This window comes from Tursiops truncatus, chromosome 2, assembly GCF_011762595.2.
Source record: "Tursiops truncatus isolate mTurTru1 chromosome 2, mTurTru1.mat.Y, whole genome shotgun sequence".
Taxonomy (NCBI): domain Eukaryota; kingdom Metazoa; phylum Chordata; class Mammalia; order Artiodactyla; family Delphinidae; genus Tursiops; species Tursiops truncatus.
In genome coordinates this window covers 12980947-13007556 of record NC_047035.1, presented here as the reverse complement: position 1 = coordinate 13007556, position 26610 = coordinate 12980947, and the positions used below count along the sequence as shown (strand labels likewise).

Genomic DNA, 26610 nt, shown 5'->3' with positions numbered 1-26610 from the left:
ATACATCTTCAAAACACACGGACACACGAGGAAAGTTAAAAGGCAGAATGGTGCTTAGGCTAACAGGTCACTGACACGAATGGTTGAGAATATTTCCTACAAGCCTGACGGGCTTTGCTGGACCCTCTACCTGCCATACGCTGCATCCACCTCCTCCTTCAAATCCTGACTCAGAGTCTGCAACCCACAGTGCCCTAGCCGGCTGCGGGAGCCCAGCAGGCTGTCCCCAGAGCCGGCGTGGGGAGCTCTGTGTTCAGCTGTCTCTGCCAGTTACACACCTGCTCCTACGTGCTCCTGCTCATGTCTTTTTCATGCATTTATCTCATCTGTCCAATTAGATGGAAGGCTGCACCATACCTCCTAAGATGATTAAAACGTACAAGGCTTCTTTTGGAGGAGGGTGGGGTGGAGGTCAGGGAACTAACTTTCAGGCGGGTGCTTGGTTTCCAGGGCAACTACCCCTTCAGTTGATACCACCTCTGCCAAAGTCAACAGGCGGAGGGGCTGCCCTTAGCGCAGAGCCCTCCCGACCCCACCCAGGGGGCCGAGTCTCCGGATACAGCCCTTCTGGGACTCGCTGGTTTTTAACTTCCCAAGGGGCGGCAGCTGTTTCTCTGCCACGTCACTGACAGAAGCAGTGAATCTCTCTCTCCAAGGATCAACCATTTGAAGCAGGGTGACATTTGCCAGGATACATTTTCAGGGACTGTAAATCAAATTCTGAGCCTAAACCACTTGACAGCTCTTAAAAATAGTCTGAGTCCATATTAGGCAAGAAGAAGAGGCACAAGAAGACTTGATTGAAGTCTCTGAAAAAGTTTTTTTCATTTTAGCCGCCACTTTATTTTAGCTTGCTAACAGCCACCTTTCCAAATCGAATCAATTTGCCTGTAGTGTCTGAAACCTAAAATTAGCAAAATCATTAATGGGGGATGTGCTCTTTAGACTTTTCACTGGTGGAGAGGGCCTGCCTGCTGGATGCCATGGGAGCAATGGTCCACGGCTAAGCCCCACAAAGCTCCCCACCTACCTCCTGTATATGGGCCACGATCCCGGCCTGTGTCTCAATGTCCAGCTGTTTGATTCTTTCGATAAATTCCTCTTTCCTCTCACACTGTGGAGGGTTACAAGTGTTAATGAAAGTGTTTTACAAGGGCAACCTGGGGCCACCAGAGCCACAGCAATAGTTTCAAAAGGAGACACCTACCCCAACCCTGGCTTTTTCTCCTATAATCAAGAGTGCTCTGCCCTCCTACCAGCCAGCCCCTCACAACTGAGGTTTCTCTAGAAGCGGCTCAGACTACCTACATCATAATCACCTCTGTCGGGGGGTTGTCTTTAAAAACACCGGGGTGGGGTTGGGACACAGACAAGCTTTCCAGGGGATTCTTAAACAAGTAAAGATCAAGAACAGCTGGTTTAGGGCAGCACTTGGTAAACTTCATCTGTAAAGGGCCAGATGGTAAAACAAAAAATATCTTCGACTGGACAGGCCATGGGTCTCAGCTCTGCTGGTGTAGTGTGAAAGCAGCCACAAGTGATATGTAAAGGAATGAGCATGGCTACGTCCCCCTAAAACTTTATTTACAAAAATAGGTGGCAGGTCAAATTTGGCCCACAGGTTGTGTGCTGATCCTTGCTCTAGATGTTCCTACACTGGGGACAATCTGCGAATGGCACCCGGCCCCAGGGATCCCCACCTGGCCTCTTGCCCAAGGTGCTAGAAATGGTTGCCGCCTAAGTCGGTGTCACGTCTCTCGCAGGAACCCCGCGACCTTCCATCCTATTGGGCTGAAAGCAGCTGCACGCCTACCTCACCCAAGGGGGTGTTTTATCCCCACAAACCCAAACCTAAGAGCCCTCCTCTCTGCCCCCTGCCCAATCCCTACCTGAACAGCACAGCCCAGCACCAACAGCAGCACCTTCTTAATCTCCTCCATACTCTTCCCTAAATCAAAAGAGCAACATAGTTAATTACGCTCAACTGTTTGTAAACTTTCACTAGTGATATATACATATCTGCTGCAGGGGAAAAAAAACCAAATAAGCTAAGAAAAACCTCTCTACCCAGTGAGATGCACTTAAGGTGTACACACTCCATCTGTTTTCTCCATATGGGTTTGTTTTTTTCTTAAACCAAATGAGAATGCTGTTCATAACTATTTGTGGCCCTTTTCCGTTCACATATATGATAAAATCTTTCCACGATAATTAATGAACGTGAGCATCGCTTTTTAGTGTGTGCGGTAAGCAAAGTACAATGGATGAGAACAGTCCCCACAGGAAAATACTCAATCGAGTCTGAAATAAGAATGGACACAAACTTGCCCTTCCATCCTGCAAGATCTCAAACAGATGAAGGAGAAGAGTAAAGCAAACCTCCATGCTCAGCACCCGCTTCACGTTACCAGCATTTTGCACGTTTATTCCATCTCCTCCTCACCACCGCCGCCTTTGTTTCTCAATGTCTGGCTGGAGCATCCCTCAAAGCAAGTCCCAGACACGACACACACATCATTTTTGATCGTCTCATACTTACTTTGTACAAAGGCCACAAACAAATTCAACCACTCCCTTTCCAGAGATCCGATTTTTCAATATTTTAATCTAAACGATGCTACAAAGAACATCTTACAGCTAATTCTTTATGGCTATCCTGACTCCCGCCTTCAGGATAAACTCATCTTTCAAGCTTTTCCTACTTCCAAACTGCCCTGCAGAAAGGCTCCGCCATTTTTCTCTCTCACAACCAATACACCGTAAGTCCCACTTCCCCGTGCCCAGACCAGCACGGCTTTACTACTCCTTCTCAGCTTTGCCAATCAGGCCAAAAACTCGTATTTCATCATTTTACACTGTGTCTTTTCCATTATGCTTGAGGCCAAATGCGTCTTCATCTGTTTATCGGTTTCAGTCACTCAAATAAACAGAGTCAGGATACAGGAGCTCCAGACCTGAGGTGGTCACCAGGAGGCCTGTGACGGGAACAAGCCGTACTGTTTCCCAGTCTCAGTTTCCACATCTGTGGAAGGGAGGCAGCTGGCCTGGGCGACGTGCAGGGTGCCCTTCGGGTGAGAAGCTCTACGGTTTTCTGCCCTTTTCATAATATCCTGTTCTCTCTGGGGGAGAAGGGACATGCTAGGAAAAGCACTGTTTTCCTGAAAGGCTTACCAACACCCGCTCACATGGTGCTAAAATGGTCCAAGCCTCATCCATGACACCCGGGATGCAGAAAACCAAGCTCACGTCCAAGAGCCAGGGCTGCGGGTCACTCCGGGTCCTTGGGTGTCAGGCGTGTATGGAGTAACATGTGAGCTCATCCTAATACCTCTCACCTGAGAAATAGCTAAAAACAGCTTTTCCTGAGATGACATTATTATGGTCGAGTCTCAGAACTGGGGGCTTGGCATCGCCCTTCCCACCGCGTAGTCTGAAGGTGGGTGGGACGGGCTGGGGGGCTGGACAAAAGGGTCCCTGCAGAGCATTCAGATTCCACACTCTTAAGAGTCAATCGGGTCTGGTGTTGCAGATCAACCCACGATGATCAAACCTTCTCTTTGCTAATAAGCACAGAACTTGACCAATGTTTGAAACAGAAAAATTCTCAAAGACTTCAATGGATTTTTTTTTCCCACCTGAGGCCTTTTATTTGGCCCAAGAGGCTCTAATCCATAGACATAAATACGTGTAACACCACCATGACTCACTTCTCTATTAAGGCTGAGGTGGTGACCAGTCATGGTGTTAGTTCTGACAAAAAGAAAAGGACATACCCACCAGAGTATTAAAAACTCCAATCAGTCTCACCAAAATCTTCCCCTGGCCACAGTGCTCATGCCAGCCCAGGTGGCTGTCCTCACCTCTGTCCCTTCACGGTCAGTCCCCAGATGACTGGCAAGGGACCCTCGTAAGCCCTTTGGTGGATATAACAAGTACAGACCCCTCCCAGCTGTCACCAGGCTCCTCGTCTGCAGTGATTCACCTTTCATAGGCCGTGTACCTGGTGCCGTAGCCAGCAGAGCTGACACACAAGAAGAAAGCATTTTAAAGGCCTTGGATCAGCTCAAACAGAGGTCAGAGTTCACGAAGAATCTTTACGTGCTCTTCCCAGCAAAGGCCCCACAGGACCTAATTATATCATAACTTGAGCAACTCTGATGATCCACTCTCCCAGCCTACAGCAGATGAAAACGGCAAATTAAAAGTGGAAAGGAGCACAAGAAAGGCCCACTGTGAGCAGCGAGGGCATAAGCCGGTTATGGGATAGCAAGGAAGAGACGAGAAACCCTGCACACATGCACGAGGGCTTAAAACTACAGTCTGAGGCTGTTCAGTGAAAGAATGAAGGGCTCTGCTCCCTCAGCATCCTGTAGCTAGACACAATGACAAGCGTGAGTCATTCCTTCATCCCTTCATTCATTCATTTACACCCATCAGAGAGCAAGAAAAAACGAAATCTGGTCCAGAGCGCTGCTGGAAAAGTACGGAATTCCAGTTTGCTAGGTTTTGTAACAGAAGGGGAAAAAGGATTTTAAAAGTAGAGAATTCATTTTAGAAAAATGTTCAGGGAATAATTATTTAAAGTAAGCGTTTTGGTGGTGAACAGGGCACTAGGAAGTTCACCTCTGCCTTCATTCACGTGAAGCAGCGCTGTGCTCATTCTCACCAAGCTAAGTGAATAAAAACATTTGCTATAACAAATGTATCCTGTGCTTTTTATCCCTACACAAATTCCTAGGAAACTTAAAAAAGGAGAGAGAGAGAGACAGAGAGAGAGAGAAAAGCAGAAGTTCCCTCATTGCTCATGGAAAGCTGATGCCCAATTTCTCTCAGGATTTCTACTATTTTTAAAATCTACCAGATTGTGGGTTTTGAATAGTTCGAAAACACATATAAGACTCTCTACTGGGTCCTTGCTGGCAAGGATGGCTCAGTGACACAGTTACACAGGCAAAGAAGAAACAACCCTACAGACAGCTCCCTCCCAAGCACCTACTAGGTGCTGGGTACTTTCTGAGATTATACCCATAATCAACACAGTCCTCTGAGCTCAGACCAAGAAAACCAGCAACTTCTAGAGGAACCCAGAGGAAGGACTAGTCTGCAGTAAGGATCAGTCAAGGCTTCCTAAAGGAAATGACCTCTGAGCTGAGACCCCAGGATGAGGAGAGATCTGGGGGCTCTTCAGGCACAGGGAATGGCATATGCAAAGGCCTAGACACAAGAGAATATGGTGCTTGTCAAATTATAAACGCTTTGTGCTTCAGCTTATTAAAGTGGGTTTTCATGAGAAATGGGAGGCGGGGTAGGAAGCAATGGGGATTTCTGTACCTAGTGAGTCACAAGCAACCAATGGAGGGGGGAGGGCCGAACACATCAGACACCCTTTACACCTACCCACAACCCCGGGGGAATCCCATGACAGCCTGAGCTAACGGTCGAGTCTAAGAAAAATCTTACTTACTTACTTTACTACCTGCTTCCTGGAGTCCTGACACAGAGAAACTCACTCCAGCCTTTCTTAGCATAAATGGAACGCATATAGGCTGACCTAAATTATACATAAAGCTACAGATGTTTGTAGCAATCAGCTTCCAAAACAGAAGGGAAACTGATACCGCACGTGTGATAAAGGTGGACCTGGGGATAGAAATATAGTGGGGCAATTAAAGTACACCAGCCTCTAAAATGTGGAGACTGAATCAGATCAGGATTGGAAAATTTCCTGACTTTCTGATCTTGAGTCTGTGGCAGACTAGTCAATCATAACACTTTCTTACCGAGCCTGGAAGGAGGCCTCAGAATCCTTCTGAACACAGCACTGCCTGATGTAGCCACTGCCTGACACGCGATGAAAGCTGGCACATGAAACAAAACCCAGCTTCCATGCCTGGTACACAATCAGTGGGGTCCTTTTGGCTCTACTCTTTGATTCTCTAAGACGCAGTCATTTGAATGTTCATACATTCTCTGGATACGGAAAATCAATCTTGTGTATAAGTGATCACTGGGGTGTCAAGGTGGGGATTTAGACAAAGGAAGGCAAACAGCCCTTTCCAGGAGGACCACAACCCCAGAGGCCCTCGGTCCGTGAGTCGCCAGCCAGGGTGAGGGTTTAACCCTCTCAGCCTGGAAGGACTGACCCACTGGAGTTAATCCTGCCCTCCACAAGTGCCCTTCACGTCTACAGACCATTACAGCACTTTCATATAACATGCTATCACTTGACTTAATCCCCAAAGCAATCCCCAAAGGCCAGTATTAGCTCCATGTTACAAACAAGAGGAGGCTCAGACAAGCTGAGCCACAGAACTGAGATTTGGTCACCACCTGCTCTCGCCGAACTCGCTACCATCCCCCTCCCCGAAACTGCCATTGCTTATTTACATTTCCTTCCAGAGCAGGGCTCTCTCTGGTTTAGCTTCTGATCCCAATGCCACAGTGCAGGTCTTTAGCCAGTGTCTGCTGATTGAGTGACTGATGGTAACTGTTAGCATCATGTCCCAGGGAGAAAAGACATTTTCAGTTTCCAATCTTGTTGGGATGGAGATGTGTGTGTGTGTGTATGTGTGTGTGTGTGTGTGTGTGTGTGTGTGGGTGTGTGTGGGTGTGTGTGCGTATTTTTTTTTTCTTAATAATTCTACATTCTGCTCTCCTCTGACTTACGTGCTGGAGTCAACCACTCACTGTGCTTTCCCTGGTTTCTTAGTTAAAAACCAGTCATTTCATAAGGATGATTGATTATGGGGCTGTCTCATTGATTTGAAAATAGCACTGCACTGAACGTGACCCTGTTTCTCCTCAATGCATAATGACATCTCAAGACTCACCCACAAGGGCACAGTTCTATGGGCCCTCCTGGGGGCTCTGCTTACACTGAGAAAAGCTGTCATTATTTTAACACGGTTACCTTGGGTTCCATGAGGAACAGTGTATACGGTAATTCCTTGCGGGTGGGCGCTTAGGGACCCTCCGTAATACCTGTCGCAGGTCATGGGATGGGAGGCAAGCACCTCTACATACCGCCTCACAGCCTGGAGAGCGACTCCTAGGAAACCCTCACTTAGATTTCTTACACGGTTACCCGTGTGACCCCCACCAGGCACTCCCCCATTTATTAGTCATTCAGCAAACGGTTATCACATGTGGACTTCGCAGGCTCAAAGTCACACGTCCGTTTGAAATGATGTGGGGGGCTCCAGAGCGTACCCTGACCCAGGGCCCCGTTATCCCACCGTCTCTCCTTCACCCCCCCCCCAGTCTGCCCCCACCCGCAGGGATCCCTCACACCACCCTGTGTGGGTAACGAGAACCTCTGCCCAGATGCCACAAGGCAGCCACTCCCAGAGAGCAACTTCAACAGCCACGTCAAGCCCCTCAGACAGCGCCATCGTCAACAATGCCTCCTTAGCCCAGCCTGCCTAGGCCACAGAAGCTGAGAACTAACGCATTCCCTAGCACCAAACGACTGAAGATCAGAAAAGGAGCAGCAACCCCCAGAATGCAGCTTGCGGCCCAGAGTCTGCACCGGCTGGAGGGGAGACGGTGGCAGAGGCAGGAGGTGATCCGAGAAAGGGTCCCTCCCACGCGCCAGGCAGAAAATGCAAAGCCCCAATAGTATCGGTGAACACAGAGACCTTTGACAAATAACAGCTCATCCCTCCTCCTCGGGCAGCCACGGCCACAGAGAGCAGTCCCGCTGGACGCCATGCACGGTCATGCAGCTGGGGAGCCCCCTCTCTGTGTACAGCCCATCACTAGGAGGTGACCAAACAAAGTCTGGTCTCCAGGCAGGTCCCGCGCCTGCTCCGAAGGCTGGCATCTGGCCGTGCTCTAACGATCGCTGTGCTTGCTGCTAACCAAGCTTTTCACGTTCCTGGAAGAGCCAAGCGCTGGCACTCAGCTCAAGGGCCCGGCAACCCCCTGCGCTCTACAGGGACCGGAGAATTCATTTCTCAGCCCGCAGGCAGCACAGAAGCAAGGGAGCAGGCCGCAAGCCGTGCCCCGTGAAATCGCGTGTGGGCGCTTTTCTGAACGTGCTCCCTCCAGGAGAAAACAGGAAGCACGGAGAGGATCGGATGCCTGGCGAGATTAGCTTTTCTTTATTTACTTACTTCTTCCCTCCTCATTTAAAGGACCTAAGGTTTCTGCAAACACAAAAGTTTTATACATATATATAAACAAGACCAGAATTCAGGAGAAATGAAAAAATAGCCTAGGGTTGGGAAAAAGAACTCAAGAATCACTCATTAACACCTAACGGCAGACCCTCAACCCACCATGTCACTTGGCAAGCAGGGCACTGGGGCGGGCAGAGCCGCAGGAAGGTGGCAGGGGAGGGAAGGCAGCCCGCCCGCTTTCTAAAAGAACAATCTCAGCGGCAGGAAGACCGTTTGTAATAAACCAGCCTTGGAGCCCTCTCTCCGGTGCCGGGGTTGGAGGTGAGCCAGCCCCCGGGGGCAGTGGCCATCAGGGGTTGCAGCTCGTCATCAAAAGGCAGAGCGGTGCAGTGAGGGAAGGTTTCCGTGGGTTCCGAGAAGCACTTCAAGGACGCCCTTGATAGGAGAGCAAGTAAATCCTAGAGGGTTAAATATTAAATTCCAAAGAGTTTCAGGAGTTCCGTTTCCCTCTGGCCTTTGAAACCTAAACTTCAGCTGTGACAGAGACTTCCTTCCTGTGCCCTGAGCTTGCTGCTCCTCATGGGACTGCCAGCACACTTCCACTCCTCTGAACTTGTCACACCTGGACGCCTCCCTCTGCTGCTGTCGAGGGTTCTTTGAGGCCCTGCCACATACGGCCTCCTCCAGGAAGTCTTCCTGACCTGCCCAGGCAGAACTGATTGCCCGCCTTGCACTCTGTGGGAAGCATGCTCGCACTGCTTCTCGCCCTGGAACAGGCTAGTCATGGACACTTTCCTCCCCTCCTGCCCCAACGCAGACTGGGGGCTCCTTGAACAGAGACAGCCTATTCGTCTCCATGGCCACTGCACCCATGGTGGGCATCCGACAGAGAAAGCTGGAGGGGGGCTCGGGCTGAGCTCCTCTGTGAGGAGGAGCGATGCAAGCGCGTTCCCGTCTTCTATTTGGGAGGGTCAGAAACTGGCCTTCTGGTTTCTTTGGTCAGAGCAGCCGGAGAACAGAGGTCTGCAAGAGCTGTGAAGGAACGACATTTACAGAATCTGGGGGCACAGAATCTCAGACTCCTCAAGGTGCTTTCTCTGTCCCTGCAAGCCCCTTCTGTAACCATCACGAGAGAAAAAACTGAGGACGAGGACCAGATCACCAGACAGCAATGAATGGGAGGCTATCCTCAAAGGTTCCAGCTGTATTCACAGACAGGACCCTGTAGGCTGCGAATACGGGATCAGCCCCTCCTTGGACCCAGGAATCTTGCCTGGCATTTAGAACTCAAGAGACACCAGGTAGAATAATGACGGTGGCTGGTCCTCCGGCTTGGAACCAGTGGCTGACTGTCCACATATATAACCATCTGCGTAACTTATGGTAATAAATACATCTTTTACACCACCATGCTGTGTGCCTCTGAATGAGTTCCCTCCCCTCTCTGGGCTGGGTTTCTACACCTACATGGCTCCACCCTTTCCTTTCTAAACAGCTTAGGAGTGGTCAGCAATTCACAAGTCTGAAAACCACAACTGCACTTAGATACAAACCTTGGAAGAAAAAACAGTGCTCTCTTCCAGCATGACTGCTCTATGATTCACTGCAGAAATTAATTTGCTAACACCCTGGCTTCCTGTCAGACAAATCTAGTCTGTTTCGTGTGTGTGGCACAGTGACAGGCCCGGCTGCTGAGAAACCAGAGCCTGAAGTTCTGGCCCAGGCCTTCCCTCATTTTACAGATGCCACGGACACTGGGATCTCTTGGTTCTCATGTAGAATACGCTCTTCGATAAGCCACGTAAATATGTTTCATGGACGCACAGCTGGCAAGATGGGGGTGCAGGCCGTTTGCAGTGCATCATTACCGGCCTAGGGCAGCCACACACATGGTGTTGGGCAGAGGTCGACTCTCACTTGACCCTGACCACTGACACTTGACCGCTGTACCTGTGACAGCATGTGGTTAACATCTGTAAGGATCACTAGCTTGATGGAAGAGGGAAGTGGGGACAGGAGAGGGAAACGACAAAGTGGGTCTCCAGCGCTTATGCTCTATTTACTCGGCACCTACTACGTGCCAGGCACTGCTCCAGACACTTAGAAGACATTGGCAACAACAACAAAAACCCCCAAGATTCCTGCCGAAGAAAGGGAAGGCAGCGCAGGATAAAAGCACTGGGAGTCCTGAGGACGAGGGAGGGACGCAGCTGCAAACAGGGAGGTCATCAGGATGGGCTGCACCGAGTAGGTGATATGCAAGCAAAGACTGGAAGGATCTGTTCCTGTGAGTATCTGGGAAAAGCATTCCAGGCAGAGGGAACAGCCAGTGCACAGCACAGGGAGAAAAGTGACATAATCTAACTTTCTACGAGGACCGGCTGCTGTGTTGAGAACAGACGGCAACAGACAGCACGGGGCAAAGGTAGAGAGGCAGGCAGACAGAAGGCCACTCCGGTGCTAGCCAGGAGGATGGTGGTGGCTGGAACCGGTGGGCAGCGGGGCAGGAGGAGAGAAGAGCTCAGCTGTTTGGAAATTAAAGCCAGGGCACTGCCTGAGGAATGGGGGTGGGGTAGGAGAGAAGGATACATTTTGGCCAACTGGAAACAAGACAAAGGACACCCTACAACATCCAGTCCTGGGGGTCCACACACGGCCCAGCCACCGGGGAAGGCTTTTCTGCTACACGCCACTGTACGTGAGGGAGGGTTGGGGCAGGGTCCTGCAGGACCCCAGGCCAGGCTCCAAGAAGCAGCATCTACAGTAACAAGGTGCTGGACAGATGCTTCCCCGCGGACGGGTATCCAGGGAGATGATTATAAAATCACGCACAATCAGAGAGGAAATCCAGAGGTCATTCGAGGTACAAACAGGAAATAAGAGAATTGGGGGGACTGGGGGCCAGGAGGGCAGACGCTGAGGATGGAGTTTTAAAGTACGTGAAGTGTTTTCTCACATTCACTAAACCGTCCTTGAATCCCATCCAGGGTAGGAAAAAAGAGAACATCTTTTTGTCTGATGGGTGCAGAAGGACAGACATACAGAAAAATCTTCTAATAGTGTTAGTCATGACAGCTTCCTTTTTAGGTCAGAGGAAGGGGGATAAATGCTTGGTGTCTTGGGACCGTTTAGTGAGAGAGAGAGAGAGAGAGAGAGAGAGAGAGAGGAGAGAGAGAGAGAGGGGAGAGGGAGAGAGAGAGAGAGAGAGAGAGAGAGAGAGAGAGAGAGAGAGAGAGGGTGAGTGTGTGTGTGTGTGTGCGTGCGTGTGTGTGTGTGTGTGTGTGTGTGTGTTTGGACTAGATGTTCTGCTGGGATCTGTCCTGCCCCTGCCCTGGCTCCACTGACGTGCATTTACCAAAAACAAAAAATAACCCAAAACTGAAATGTTATAAATAGCAGTACAGTGTCAACATCTGCCAAAAAGAGCAGACATGCTCCTGAGCCATGTGGCAGAATTCGTAAAAAAAGCCGCCCCGCGAGAAAGAAATCAACGTTGTTCTCTATTTTAAAAGAAACCCCAAATGCTTCACGCATCTATTTTTACAATTTAAAACAGAAAACACTATTCCACAAATATGTCTCTGGCACTCATGTTTGCGTCTTCTCGCTGGTGCACCTCTCCTACCGACCTCCTCTGCTCTCGGAGCCCCCCGACACTCCTGTCAAAACCTACCCGTGCGTGCGCCCAGGTCTCATCCCTCCAGCCCTGACTTCAGGGGAGGCAGCCCCTCCCCTCTCAGCAGAGCCCGCAGAAGCTGCTGTCAGTCAGGCCCTGCCTGCCAGGGGCCTTCTGAGCTTGCTGCAGCCGTTGGGATTCTCGTCCTTAACTTTCCCAGGGCTCCCCATCTCATCAATCCAACTTCTCCATCAGAACTGGGGCCAGAACCTCTTCAACTGACGTGCACTGATTCTATATGGTGCTGGGGACCAGAGGGCAGGCAATTCACCTGTCAGCTTAAAAGCGGCTTCCCCACAGTGTTCTAAAACCGGATTGTTGGGGAAGGTTGCACAACTCTGTCCATTTATGAAAAGAATCACTAAATTGTATACTTAAAATAGGTGAATTTCATGGTATGCAAATTATACATTAATAAAGCTATTAAAAAAATCAGCGTCCACATCTCTGCAGGTGTTTCTGTCCAGCGCCAGACCCGAGGTGCGACCTGGGTTCCTTGCATGTGGACAGTCTCTTGGCCCCATGTAGTTCAAAGGGGCTAGAACAGAGACTCAGCTAGGGGGAAGGCTGGAGCCAGGGTTCCGGCGAGTGGAGGTGCCTGCCGGAGAAGGGGCGCCCAGAGGGCAGGCTTCCAAATGGCAGCAGGTGGGGGGGGGGGCACTGACAACGGGAAGGTGGCAAACTACGCAGTATGATGGGGTGATGGGGTGACATGCTGCCTGGGTAGGGGAGGAGGACGTGGTTAGTATTAGATTGAATCATATGCCACCGTCATTTCTGTAGGTCAAATGGTTGAATACTGGCAATCGCCTACAGCTCAACCTAACACCTGTCCGTGTGTGATAACGGACCAGAGCTCAGGCTCGTGCGTTGGATGGAGCAAATTCCCAATCGGCCCCTCTGCTCATGGGCTAAGTGACCGAGGGCTTGTCACTTCAACTCCGTGAGCTGCCGTTCTCTCATCTATAAACGGGATGGCACGGTCACACCCCGGAAGCACATTTCCCTTTCCATCTTTAAACACATGTCCAATGCCCAGCACACGGTGGGCTCACCAAAGGCTCAAGCAGGGAGCATCCTTCTTTCCTGCTCCACTGCTTTCCTCTCCTCATCTTACGATGTTTGTCTCTAGAGCAGATGGAATAGAAGAACTAAGCCTGAACCACCAACCTCTCCGGGCATCTCTCTTCTAACATCAGCCCCTCAAATAAGTCATATAAGTCATAAGTCAAATAAGCAGCACAGTTCTGCTCAGCAAAGCAGACCCTTACTTTCCTGATGTTACTGCAGAAACACAGGAGTCCCAACTGTCCCTGGAGCCCAGGGCTGCATCTGAGTCCTCTACCTGGGGGAACCATGAAATAAAGCCAGTAAATGAATGGCCCTAAGGCAGAGCTGGGGGTGGCGCGAACCAAGGGCTGCCTGTTATTAACGCACCAAGTGGGGAAGGGTGAGGGGTCCCCAGGTGGGCCTGGGTGCACTCTGCAGAGCCAATGTGTAAGGCTGGGGGTGCTCACGGGTCAGCGGCACCGAAGATGAACAGGAGGTCAAGGAACCCCCTTCCTTTGGCTCCCGTAGCGAAAAGGGAAGTGGGGCCCAGGAGGACCGCCTCCACGAACAAAGTGATTAAATGCTCAGCTGCCCTCGACCCGGTGGCCCCTGAAGCTGCTGCTCAGGGCCAGGGCTCCTCTATGAGAAATGTCCTCGACGGGTCACTTGGTATACTTCTCCGTTGCTCTCCAGCCAACTGAGCTCACGTGGACAGGAGCAAGGACAGCCAGACTCCAGGGAGAGCAGGGCGGGGAGGGACCGACAGAGGGAAGCTTCAGTTCCTTCTGCAAAAGGCTCTAACGTGTGGGATCCTTCCTGCATTCCTTGACTCCACACCTAGCCCAGGAGGCTAACAAGGTCTCCACGGGAACCAGGGAAGTTCCAGTCAGCGAGCACATCTGTCCCTGGGGCCTGCAAGCTTTCATCCATGAGCCACGGGTCCAGGTGAACGCACACAAAGGTGGAGGGGAGGAAATCTACCACCCTGTTTAACCAACCCAGTGTGTTAACTCTCAGGGATGAACTAAGCCCTGGCTCTCTGGAAGGTGTCCAGGAGGACATTTCAGTCTTTCAAAATCACACCGAGTGTCCGAGACTAGGACTTAGAACCTTGCCCACTCAGGCCTCAGAGACCAGAGGGAGACGTGAAAACAGACACACGACAGGATGTCCCGGTGAGATCTACCACGGGGGGAATAAAGCAGCACAGGATCCCAGCGGAAGGGACATTAGCTCCCTCCAAAGATTCTTTCCTGCCAATAGAGACCACATCCCACGATGGTGTGAGGAGAGACCCCTGGGGGTCCACCATACAACTCGGGGCCCTGAGCCCGAGGCCTCGCCTGCCTCTGGGCTCCAATCCCAGGGGTCAGAGGAGATATTCTTAAGGAAGAAATGTGCTCTTGGCGTGATGCCTCAGGGTGATAAACCCACCCGTTACGATCACACCCGAATGATCACGTGCTTTCACTGTGCTGGCTCCAAGCTGGCAGCCAGAGCCCTGCCTCTGACAGCTGCCCAGGGCTGATGGCCCTGCCCAGGCCTTACAGGGGGTGGGGGGGGGTGTCGGGGGGGTGGCTTTCACTCACCAGACAGCGGGTCTTTGCCAATCATCAAGACATTGGGCAAATTCATTACGATCAGCTGCTGGAGAACTTCCTACAGAAACAAAGGGGAAAGGATACCATTAAGCACAGAAAACAGAATAAAGACTGATTAAGACAATTACAGTTTACCAAGTTGCTGGATGAGTGTGCCAGCCATTAAACAGTAACTATGAAAACACCATATAACAGGAAGGAATAGTTAAGATACCAGTAAGCGAAAAGTCAAAAAAGCGAATTGTGCTTCCGCCTTGATTATTACCAAATAAAAATTAGGTCTGCGTGTGTACAGAGACTTTGGGAAAAAGAAGATACATCAGATGCTAGATCAGCAGGATCAGGAGTTTCTTTTTAAAAGATGTCTTTATTTTTACGGTATGGTTTGCTTGTGCAATTAAAAAATACAGAATAAAGATTAAACGGATGCTACTGTGTCTTTACAAGCTGACGATTTGGGATCCTAGCTTTCGGCAGGTCTTTGGTACAGGCTGTAAGTGAGACTTCTCTCTTTTCAGCAGTGACTTCCCTGGGGGAGGGATAAATCACAGCTACTCTGTGCCCGTCAGAGAGGGGACACACGGGAAGTGAGCTGCCTTCTGCCCTCACACCAAGGGCCTCTGAAAGAAGGCCCAGGCACCAGCCATCGGCCATGTCCCCTTGGGGTAGGGATGGCTAACAAAGTTCTCCTTGGAGTGTGCCGACCCACCACTCATGCTTCCTAGAGCAATTCTCAGGGCACGTTGGTCTTCCCTGCCCAGATGTGCCTTGCTTTTCACAAATCGGAAGATAAAAAAATCTAATTTTACAGAAGACAAGCAAGGTAGTAGGATTCCTAAGTATTCTTGGTCCTACAAAAGTGGTCAAGAAACTCTTGACCAACAAAGCTCCTCTTATGCCTTTAAAAAAAATGTTTCCGGGCTTCCCTGGTGGCACAGTGGTTGAGAGTCCGCCTGCTGATGCAGGGGACACAGGTTCATGCCCCGGTCCGGGAAGATCCCACATGCCGCGGAGCGGCTGGGCCCGTGAGCCATGGCCGCTGAGCCTGCACGTCTGGAGCCTGTGCTCCGCAACGGGAGAGGCCACAGCAGTGAGAGGCCCGCATACCGCAAAAAATAAATAAATAAAATAAATAAATAAATAAATAAAATGTTTCTATTGAGACACGACTTTTTTTCCAGCAGTCGCTCTACTGATGACGTGATGAATCTCTGTACTCAGTACACTGCCAACCAGCACTGATGAAGAAAAAGGGGACAATTAACACGATCGGCTAATCCCACAGGGCCCAGCTGGACACCTCAGAGCTCTCTGAATCCTGAGAATGGTGGCCTAGGCAAGCATGCCTGGAGAGGCCAACACCTTCACAGAATGTACAAAATGATTTGAGCCACTCTCCATATTATCTTTCCATGGCTCCTGCCACACCAGAAATTGAGGGGAGGGAGGGGATGCTAAACCAGGAGGAGTACCCCACTCCCAAACACACGGGCCCCTCTGCACTCAGTGTTGGAGAATGTCTTTCTTTACTATCTGAAGTCACGTGTCACCTCACCAGAGGTGGTCAATGTTTTCTCAAACAAGTCTCAGTGCTGGACAGAGTCTGAGCTGCGTCACAGCCTCAGCTCTCCTTCAGGGCTTGGAAAAGTCAACGCGGAAAAAACTGTTTCTCAATTGAATGAGCTCACCAAAGGATTCCACAGTCCCTCCCTGGGGGCAAAACACACACTGAGTAAAATCAGGTAAATCCACTTCTAGCAGAAGGAAGGACTCCCAACCAGATGGGTCCATCCTGTCATGGAGTCCCTATCCAGCCTCAACACTAAACTCAAGTGCTCAGCCCAACTTCTAGAAGATTTCCTTCTTATCACTGTCCAACCAGCTACAGTCCCCTTTGAAGTCTTGGCTGGTTTCCTCTGCCATGGTCCAACTGTCTGGAGTGCCAGCCCTATTTATCAGGGTGCTTGAAGAAGGGTGCACACGTTTATGAAGGAGATACAGAATGAGAAATCATCTTGAAGGTCTCTGCATTGCAATAATGCAAAGTGGTATTTTTATGCTTATGATTACCTAAGCAAAAGACTGCTGGAAACACTGCTAGAAAATATTGCTGGAAAATCCATGTATTCTCCTTCCCAAACTGGATGGTTCATTTTGTCTAATCAGTATTTTCTAATTTTCCCACAAGAAATATCTATCACTTGCACAATTAAGAAGTAATGTTTTATTAACAATGTTTCCATGATGTGCTCCTCTCAAAACACATGGGCCTCCCAAAAGTTAATCCAAAATTTAGGGGCCAAAGATACCCCCAAGACCTTAACTGCTCCCGCCAAAGGACCACCAATCACATTTCCAGCAAAAACAGGCTCAGAGGTTTGAGTACGAAGGTCAGAGCTGGCCAGCAGAAATACAACATGAAACACATTAATTTCAAATGTTCTTAGTAGTCACCTTAGAAAAGTAAAAAGAAACGAGTGACAACATATAAATCATATACTTTAATTAAACCAACATTTCCAAAACATTGTTTCACCACATAACCAACATAAAACCAAGAATGAGACACTTCACGTTCTTTTTTTCACACTAAGTCTTTGAAATTCAGTGTGTAGTTTACACTCACAGCACATCGCAATTCAGATGCTAAACTGTCACTGGAAACACGATCTGAATCAGCAGAGTCGCAAACCGAAGTTGTTCCAAACACACTTAAAAAGTTTCCAGTAACTGAATCCAGTATCAGCTTTCAAATCTAAACAAATTAGAAATTCACTTCTTCAGTCACACTAGCCACATCTGGAGGCCCCGCCAGCCACATGTGACGTGCTAGTGGCTGCCGTGCTCTGCAACGCTGGTGACGAGGGGATTCCCTGAGGAAAGCTGAGCAAATGCGTCCCCTCAGGGCGGCGGGGCCTCCAGGGTGACGGGCCAGGCCCTCCAGCTACGTGAGGAGGCTGCTGACGAGGGGCCCCTCCTGCCTGGTACTCAGAACAGAAAGCCACTGTGGAGCCCACAGCTGACACACGGGCGGGCTTGGCGGGCACTGGTCACACCCCGGCCGGCTGCGGGAGTGGGGACACGGAGCGAGGACGGAGAGCACAGGCCCCAAGGTGTGCTCTGGGTAGCCCCCAGATGTGCCAACAAGCCTTCCTGGTGCCACCCGGGCCTTTGCAAAGGCAGAAACAAAGCACACTGTCACATCCCGAGGCCAGGACGAGGGATGAGGGCACACACGAGCCTTGCGGCCTCTTGTCTCATCCCATCCTTGCGGCCTGACGGCAGGAGGGAAGAGTCAGGCTTGGGGTGCAGCCCTCCCAGAGACCCCCTGCCCTCCCTCCACAGAGAACTGGGCTGCGGAGAGGCAGGAGCAGGGCAGGGGGTGGGTTTAAGCACCGAGATCCAGAGCAGATTTTGTACCCCCGTTCCCTCTCCTCTGTGCACCTGCTTTAGGTGTGTTCTGAGATCCTAGTATAAGATGCTGAGGAAACCCCAGATTCTCCTTTTCCTAAACGCAACTGCACTAACTGCATGCTGGAGGGACCTCATTGCTAACCACTTGAAACCAACTAAAAGAAAAGTCACAAAAGTAGGTCAGCGCAGGGTGGTGGTACTTGGATTCTCATGTAGCAAGGGGGTCGGGGCTAGAAAGCTCTTTGTAAGTACAAGGGGAAAGAACCCACCTGACCCCAGCCAGGCTGCAAATCTAAAATTTAGGATCTTATCGACTCTGAAGTTCCTCCCAGGGCTGTCCTGACACAAACAAGGCCCTACACCTCGGGGAGGGATGGGACGGGCAGGACACTCCAGGAAGCGTCTGGCACCCCAGCTGGGGCTCCCAGGGGCTGCATCTGGTTTCGCACACAGTGTCAATAAGCCCAGAGACTCAGACCGCCCTCGGATTGACAGCTTCCTGATCTGGACCCTCCAGAGGCAACCTGGGGGGACACAGGGAGTGCCGAGGGGCCGTCTTGAGGCCGTGGCACTGGCTCCCAGGGGTCACAGGTGGAGAGAAGCTCTCAGAACAGAACCAGGAAGCCGAGTGGAAGGAAGACGCTCCCTTCCTATTAGAATCCTCTCATGACAAGTACAAACGTACCCAGTGGGGAAAATCCAGGACACGGGAGGGGGTGCCCCAGTCCAGGCTTCACAGGTGACAGAGCTCTGCTAGTGGCAGGAAGGATGATGCAGGAGCGGGAGAGCAGATTTCAGAGGCACCAGGTCATGCGCAGAACTCATACACGATTACAACTAAGCAAGTGGCCTTGGTGGCGGCAGGACCTCCCAGCCCCCCGAGAGTAAACGAGACCAGCACCCAGGCACGTGGCTTCACTGAACCCACAACACCAAACGCTCGTCCCTGCTGGTGAGCACGGCTCCCCACATGTCAGAATCCAATATGGGGCCCAGGCTGTGATTCCCAGCTGGCTCCGGGAGTCACCTGGGCCCTCGTCATCCCTCCAGTCACCAGCCTTCACACAGGCCAGCGCTCCAGCCTAAACGTTCCTTCCCTCCCAAACTCCCTCAAACCTCACTCCTCCCAAGGAAGCTTCGAGGCTTCCCGAGTGCCTCCACGTATGTGCAGGTGGTGCTAAGTCTTGAGGTAACAAGATCTGGGGGATCCGTCACTGCCCTCTGGAGGTGGGGCTCTGGGAGAGGCAGGGGGACAGGGGGAGGGAAGGCAGAGGCTGGGGGCCGCACAGAGGGAGCTGGGAGGGACCCCAGGACAAGCCTGGATGCCTCACTCCACCTGGTCTGTCCCTTGGGCCAGAGGTGACCTGCGGTTCCCGGGGCTTGCAGGTGAAGCTCATTTTCTGCGTGTCGCCCAGTTGTCTTCATCAAATTGCCCAGTCCCTGTGGGAGATGGGCCTCCTAATTCCTTTCCAGCCAGTCTCTATCCAGGACTTATAAATAGAGCACCCACGGAGCCATGGCAGTGAATGTCCTGGAAGCCCTCAGGTAAGCCGTGCTTTCTCCAGGACCTCCTCCCTTGGTTGGAACAGGAGGACTCAGCTCCGGCCCCTCCAAAACCGACCCCCTCAACTTACCTCTGAGAATAAGTGTGTGTACCCCAAACTCCTAGCAAGCTATCTACTTCACCACAAAACTGTCAACAGCAGAATATTAAACGGAGGCTCTAAAACACCCACCTTCAAAATACAAATCCGAGTATGACCGGGTGTGTGTAAGGGAGCGGCACCTGAGGGCTTGTGCCGCAAACCGACGCTGGGGACTGGTTAGGTGATGGAAGGTACGGCCGCGATCCTGGGTAGGAAGAGGGCAAAGAATGCTGAAATGAATAAAAGGATGCCTAACTGAATGCAGAAAATTAAAGATATGCTAAAAAAGAAGAAACCCTCAAAGGAAATATACTAAAATGACAGAAATCTCTCTCTCTTTTTTTTTTTTTTCCCCAGTACGCGGGCCTCTCGCTGTTGTGGCCTCTCCCGTTGCGGAGCACAGGCTCCGGACGCGCAGGCTCAGTGGCCATGGCTCACGCGCCCAGCCGCTCCGCGGCATGTGGGATCTTCCCGGACCGGGGCACGAACCCGCGTCCCCTGCATCGGTAGGCGGACTCAACCACTGCGCCACCAGGGAAGCCCCAGAACTCTCTTTATTAGAGTGATCAGGACAAGAGCAAGCTTTCCCAACATTTAAAAAAGATTCTGTAATGTGGTTCTAACACCTTAAATTATTTTAGTGGCATGGCTTCCCCCAAAGAATGTCAGCAGCATCTATTTACTAGATATTGAACCGTGAACATGACAGGTCCACTTAAAAAAAAAAAAAAAAAAAGCCTTTCTCCGGAGACAATTCACAACATATCCAACACAAAAAATGACGTGGATTATTGATTCTTTTAATCACCGCCCCCCCCAATCAATCTTTTTCCAGCATCCCCCATCAGAAATTGCAAAGCCTCCATCGGCCGGGAAGAAGAGATGCCAGCCAGGAGAACTGAGGGATGAGGGCAGAGGCTGGCTTACAGCCCTGGGCCCTGCGCTGGGACCTGAGGCAGGAGGCCCTGGGGGAAGGGGTGGGCTCCCAGACCACCGGTCCCTGGAAAACGGAGGCTCAGGGATCCCGGAGAAGTTCACCCACCGCCTGAGGCAACGTAGGGGCCTCGCTGAAAAGGATTAAAATCGTGCCAAGGCTCATGTCAACCTTTGTGCATGCTCAAACAGTAAGGTCACTTTCTCCGCTGGTGGAAGAAAGGAAAGGTCCCGGAAAGTTGCAGGGTGGAAACACTCTGTGTGTCTGTGGCAAAGGTTATCTTCAGTTTCCATTGGAAACACTGGGATTGTTGGATTAAGCACAATGATTTCACAACAAAATGGGAAGAAATCCTTTTCTCTTGCCAAATGAATTTTATGGCTCAACATTTTGCCAGGAAGGAAAAATAAACGCTGCTAAATGCCTTGAGTTTAGGTGCACAGAATGACCCTCCATGAGAGTTTGAAAAGGAGTTGTTAACATAGAGGAAATGAGAGGGAGATCCCAGAGATGTTAAGACAAACACCCACACGAGGCATCCAGGAGGAAGACGATGCTCATGGTTGCCAAGGAGATCAGGATGGTCCAGACAGCAAAATGTGCAGTCCACACAGTCCAAGCAACACAGAGACCCATCCAATACTGAGAATCAGTAACACAAGTAATACAGCTTTTGAGTGCGCACCCAGCACACCTTTAAGTCTGGGGTTCAGATACTCAGAAACACATATGAGCGGCCTAGCTGTGAGCTGAGAACTCTCAGCTGGTGGAAAAGGCAGGGAGGTAGACCGTCACAGCACAAAAGGACAGGTGCCAGAGCAGCACAGCATGGGGGGCACTGCCAAACTCTGCCCAGGCAAGTCTGGGAAAACGTCTCAGAGGCAGCAGCCTCTAAACCGGGCTGCGGAGAATGCTTAGAGTCCCGCAGTGTAGGAGAGAGCCAGGAAACGTATTAGCTGCTAAGTGTGGCCAGCAAGTCAAACCTTTGGTTACAGTGTACTGTATATACTCTGCATTTCCCACTGGGGCGCTCTTTCATCCTCACACATCACTGGCCCCGATCACCACCAGTCAGAATCCTATCCATCCTCCGAAGTTCAGTGAAAATGTCACCTCCTCCATGAAGCCCTCCTTGATGCCCTTAATCATATATGAGTTTCTTTCCCCTCAACTCCTAATGTTTCACCCTCCCACTTCTGTGGCACTTTCACATTTTGCCTCGCCAGTGACTCCCCATGCACAGGCAGCAAAAAGCAGCTAAGTGACAGCTGACAAAATGAGACCGATCAGAAAATATTCCTCAAAATTTATACTGAGTGAGGTTTTATTCTTTTTCAAGTCTCTTTTTTGGAAGTGGTGTCTTCTCTTTCTCACATGAACAAGAGGACCAAGTCCTGAAAACTAACTACTCTGCTCCACTACTATAAGTTACTTCACTCCCCTGTTATTTCCTATTTTACCTAGCCAAATCGCCCACCATGTGCCTGAAGATCCCACAGCTTGTAGATGTTAACCAAAGTTCAAAACATCTCAAAGTGAAGTTGTAATGCTGGTTTGAATACGCCAGGCTTTCCAACTGTAAAATCCCAAATGTGATAGTTTTATGAGCAAACAAGCAAAGCAAGGGGAATTTAAAATTCCTAAACAGTAGACGTGACTCAGATGGGAAAGCCACCACACGTATTCCAATGTCCCCAGCGTCTATTCCAGTGCCCCAAGAGAGGAGGAGAGACTGCAAACCCCACAGCCATAACTTTTCCAGAAACCGCACGGCTAAGGTGCACACAGGTGAGGCGCCTCTGGGATTCTGAAAGGCTGAGACGCTCACACGGACAGACCGAGAAAGTCAGGAGCAGTATTCCTGCCAGTCTCTGCACACATCACAGGGCTTATACTCCTGCCACCAATTAGCACTCCTCCAGACTCCCACCTCGACTTGGCCAAGAGGGGTTCCTGAACTCCCTTCTACAACATCGTGGCCCAAACAAAAACACACACCCAAACACAGGGAGGGTCCCCTCTCTTTCCTCCTCCCAACATCATGTGGAGGGGTCAGGACAAGAATCACTAGGATTTCCAGTCGGAGGGAACCACAGCACAGCGCTGGTAAAGGGATTTGACGGCGGGATGCAGAGCGAGGGCCAGGTTGGGTGCTCTGGGCTGGTGAGCTTTCCCCGAGACCACAGACCGGGGCACTTTCTAGAGTTACGCTTGCCTCATACCTTCCCTAGTGACAGCCTGCTGCCTCCACCCCCAACCAATCATGCCTCCCTCGATGCTACCCCACCTGAGAGCAACGGGGACTTGACCCCCAAACGCGGCGACACGGCCCACGTTCTGCGATGTTACAGCCAGGAGAACGATTTTTTTAATTTAGCTGCTGAGCGGAGACGTAAGCCTGATGATTTATCCTCGGCCGCCTGTTCAGAGACGGGCCCACAGGCCACGTGCTTGTGATTCCATCTGGACGAGAGGCTCTCGTTTCCGCCACGTTCCCTCCGACTGGGGCAGGAAGCCCCAGCGAAATGAGTGGGTAATGAAGTGCTTTTATGTTAAGAGACTGTCACGTAAAGCTGCTGATAGACTCAGCCCATCTGTTCCACCTCGTTTCAATTAAGCCTGGGGTCCCCAGGGCTTGAAACTAGCTCAGGTCCGCACAAGCACCGGCTCCCCTAATGAGGCCACACCAGAGTCTCAGAACCCAGCGATTTAAAGCCACCAACCTGGGCCATCTGCGGTTCCCAGATCGTCAGAAAACCCCCTACCCCTGAACACTTGGTGACTGCCTCTCCTCATGGCTGCGTTCACAGAAACAAACCAAGCCCAGCCTTTGTTCCCAGAGAGGAAAACAAATATTTCCTTTGAGCTGACCCAGGAGGAAGAGACGTGTGGGAAGGAACACCTGGAAACTCAAACACCAAGTGAGGGCAAAGCTACTCGCTGTGTGACCTCAGGCAAGTCACAGTCCCTCTGTGAGCCACACCCTCATCGGTAACAGGAGGAGGACCTTCTCTAAGGGACGTCTGGCTCCTTTGGGGGGGGCGGTGAGGGTGCTGGCACAGAGAAGCACAGCACATCTTCATAGTTACTAACTCAGGGCTGCCAACTCTGAAAACAGCCAAGGGCCCACACGTCCCAGGAGAGCCAGGGGAAACCCACAGGGACGGGACTGGACAATTCAAACGTCCCCGAGAACGCCTGCCACCCTCCCTTTGGGTTGCTCTGATGCTAGGAAGCATCTGTGCTGAGTTCCTGGACCAAGGAAGGTGGGGGGGCGGGCAGCTCCAGAAGCACGGGCAGGGTACCACATTCATCTCCTGAGAAGAAATTCTGCCCATAAATGGTGTCTCAGGAACCATTTTCCATGGTAAATACAAGCCTCGTCACCAGCAGCTAAAGCTGGGCTCTAGGGGAGAATGTCTGCGGTGAGGCCACCAGCAAGCAGAGGGGCAGCAGGGGCGATGGCAAGCTGGACCCATACCACCCCAGCCAACAGCAGAGGGTGGTGAGAATCAGAACTCAAAACCAGCACAGGGGGCTTCCCTGGTGGTCCAGTGGTTAAGAATCCGCCTTCCCACGCAGGGGACGCAGATCCGATCCCTGGTCGGGGAACTAAGATCCCACATGTCGCGAGGCAACTAAGCCCACAGGCCACAACTACAGAGCCCACGTGCTCTGGAGCCTGTGGGCCGCAACTACCGAGCCCGCACGTCGCGACAAAAAGATCCCACGTGCCCCAACTAAGACCCGACACAGCCAAAAATAAATACATATTAAAAAAAAGAAAAAATAGGGCCTCCCTGGTAGTGCAGGGGTTGAGAGTCCGCCTGCCGATGCAGGGGGCACGGGTTCGTGCCCCGGTCCGGGAAGATCCCACATGCCGCGGAGCGGCTGGGCCCGTGAACCACGGACGCTGAGCCTGCGCGTCCGGAGCCTGTGCTCTGCAACGGGAGAGGCCACAACAGTGAGAGGCCCACGTACCGCAAAAAAAAAAAAAAAAAAAAAGAAAAGAAAAACGAAAACCGGTAGAGCCTTATAGATTATCTATGGAACACAGAAACTGAGGCCTGGAGAGGAACATCACAGGGGGTGTAGCATCCCCATTTGGGTCTACACATCACAGGGGGTGTAGCATCCCCAGGATTTCTCAGCTCTACCCTAGGGCTCTTTTCCTCTGCTCCAAGAAGCTCACTTCTATTCAATAGTATCTACTGAGGGCCTACTACACGCCATGACCAGGCTGCAGTGGGGATTTGGGGGAGGGAGAAGAAGGATTTAGACGTTTAGGCAGGATGGGGAGGGAGGGTGGTCCTATCCTCACACTTGAATGCCTAGAGGGGCTCAGGGCTGCCCTGTCCTCTCCTCCCAGCAAAGCAGCAGCATCCGTGCTTGGGGTTGATGCGAAGAACCCTATTTTATGGTGGTGAGGGATCCTGGAGCTACAAATCAGCAGCTGTAGAGTTCCCTTCCCTGGGCTTCTTGCAAAAGTTAACATTTTTGTTGATGGGCAGAGGGAGGGCACGGGGCTCACAGCCAGCACCACCTTTAGGCCAGAGCACAGTGTGCGGGGTCCCAGCAGGGTGGGGACACACGTCATGCGGGGCCGGTGGAGCCACCAACACCACCAGGTCCACGGGTACATCCTGCTCCCCTGCACCCTCGCCAGGTGGCAGCTCTAGGCTGGTTTCCTGGCACCTTCTGCCCTGGGCATGCCCAAAGAGCTCAGCGGGAGAGGGGCGGCCGTCCCCTGTCCCAGCAAGCAGCTGGGCTGGGGATCATGCGTCTCTGCAGCCACTGTGCCCCACTCTGCTCCACCCACCACTCAGGGCAGGCAGGGCCGGGGCGGGCGGCACACCCCGGCAGCCCTTACCCACTACCAGACGGTGCTGCACCAGTTCCCTCAGTCCCGGGGGACACGGGGGAGCAGAGTGTGCGTGGGCGCATCAGCGGCAGGTGGCAGCCTGCCAGGACCTGTGAGGGCAGGGAGAGGCAAGCAGGGAAGCCAGGCCACCGCTGCCAACACAGAGCGTGAGCATCGCAGGCCTCGGGGCATCACTGCTCCCTAACGCCCATCGCCCCAGGGCAGGGGCCTGGCGGGCAGGGAGAGCAGAAGGGTAGCCGTTCACTCTGTTAATTACACCATGGTATTTCCTGGGCACCTGCCGGGGGTCAGGTGGTGGTGGCAGAATACACAGACACGACCTCTGTCCTCAAATCCAGGAAATGCAGACAAACAAGCTCAACAAAACCGAGAGGGAGAAGTGAGGGTGTCAGGGTGTGTGCACGGGGCGGGGCCCTGCTCTCGGGGAGCCCACAGCCTGGCAGGGGACGGGCCTGCTGGCAAGCCTGGTGCCATAACAGAGCGGATGTGAGGCACCTGAGCTGGGGGACGATGGGAGCACACAGGAGGACTAATCCAGAAAGGCTTCCAGGAGGAGGGAGCGTTCGGCTAAAATGGAAACAAAGAGCAGGTGCCGTCCGGGTGGCAACAAAGGCAAAGGAAGTAATAGAAGACCCTCCCCCACCCTGTGTCTCCCCCCACCCCACCCCCACCCACTGCAGCCCCAGAATGGAGAAAGAGAAGCCCTGCACAGGGAGCTAGGGCCTGGCACCCGCTCTGTGCTTATCTCCACAGTGGCAGCAGTGGCTCTGGAGTCCCCTAGCCAGGTCCACCGCCAGCCTATCACTGCTTCAACCCCCCCAGGTGGCTGGACAGGGGGGTATCACACCCAACCCACAGGAGCGCCTGGCATGTAATTAGGCCCCCAATGGGTGCTGTCCCCGACACGCTCAGGGAGAACAAGCATGCCTGCCTCCTCCTGCTTCAAGGGTCCCAACCTAGAACAGCCCTGCTGTGCACACATGCAGGAGGCCTGCAGCGACTGGAAAGTGAAACCCATAAGGAGACGGCCATGGCTACTGGGGTGCAGGGGCTTGTCCTGGAGATCCCCAGGCCCGGGGAAATCCTCCCCACCCCTGGGCTCAACCACACCCCTTTCCTGCTCTATCCCTCGGGGCTTAGGGCCAGGCAGGAGCATCTCAGTGTCCCTCCTTTGCTCCTGCTTTCTCTCTTTTCCCTCTGGTCTCAAGAGGAAAAGCACACACACGACAGTTTCCACTGCGAAGGGTGGCAGAGGTTTCAACGCTGAAGGGCTGGCGGGGTGCTAGG

At 51.9% G+C, this 26610-nt stretch overlaps 1 protein-coding gene across 6 annotated transcripts in view; it reads right to left on the bottom strand.

Moving 5' to 3' along the window:
• The window catches only part of CCDC88C (coiled-coil domain containing 88C), a 129122-nt gene that overhangs the window by 61665 nt on the left and 40847 nt on the right, over positions 1 to 26610 (bottom strand). For 3 of the 6 annotated variants that reach the window (XR_012329871.1, XM_033850711.2, XM_033850712.2), the window contains exons 4-6: positions 14436 to 14505; positions 1890 to 1948; positions 1031 to 1114 (exon numbers count right to left, since the gene is read on the bottom strand). Coding sequence is in view for 3 of the 6 variants with exons in the window: in XM_033850711.2 (XP_033706602.1) it covers positions 1031 to 1114; positions 1890 to 1948; positions 14436 to 14505 (213 nt within the window). In the remaining 3 variants the exon portion in view is untranslated. Of the gene's footprint in view, positions 1 to 1030; positions 1115 to 1889; positions 1949 to 14435; positions 14506 to 26610 lie in introns of those variants that run through there. The other 3 variants (XM_033850713.2, XM_073800115.1, XM_073800116.1) reach the window with 3 other exon arrangements.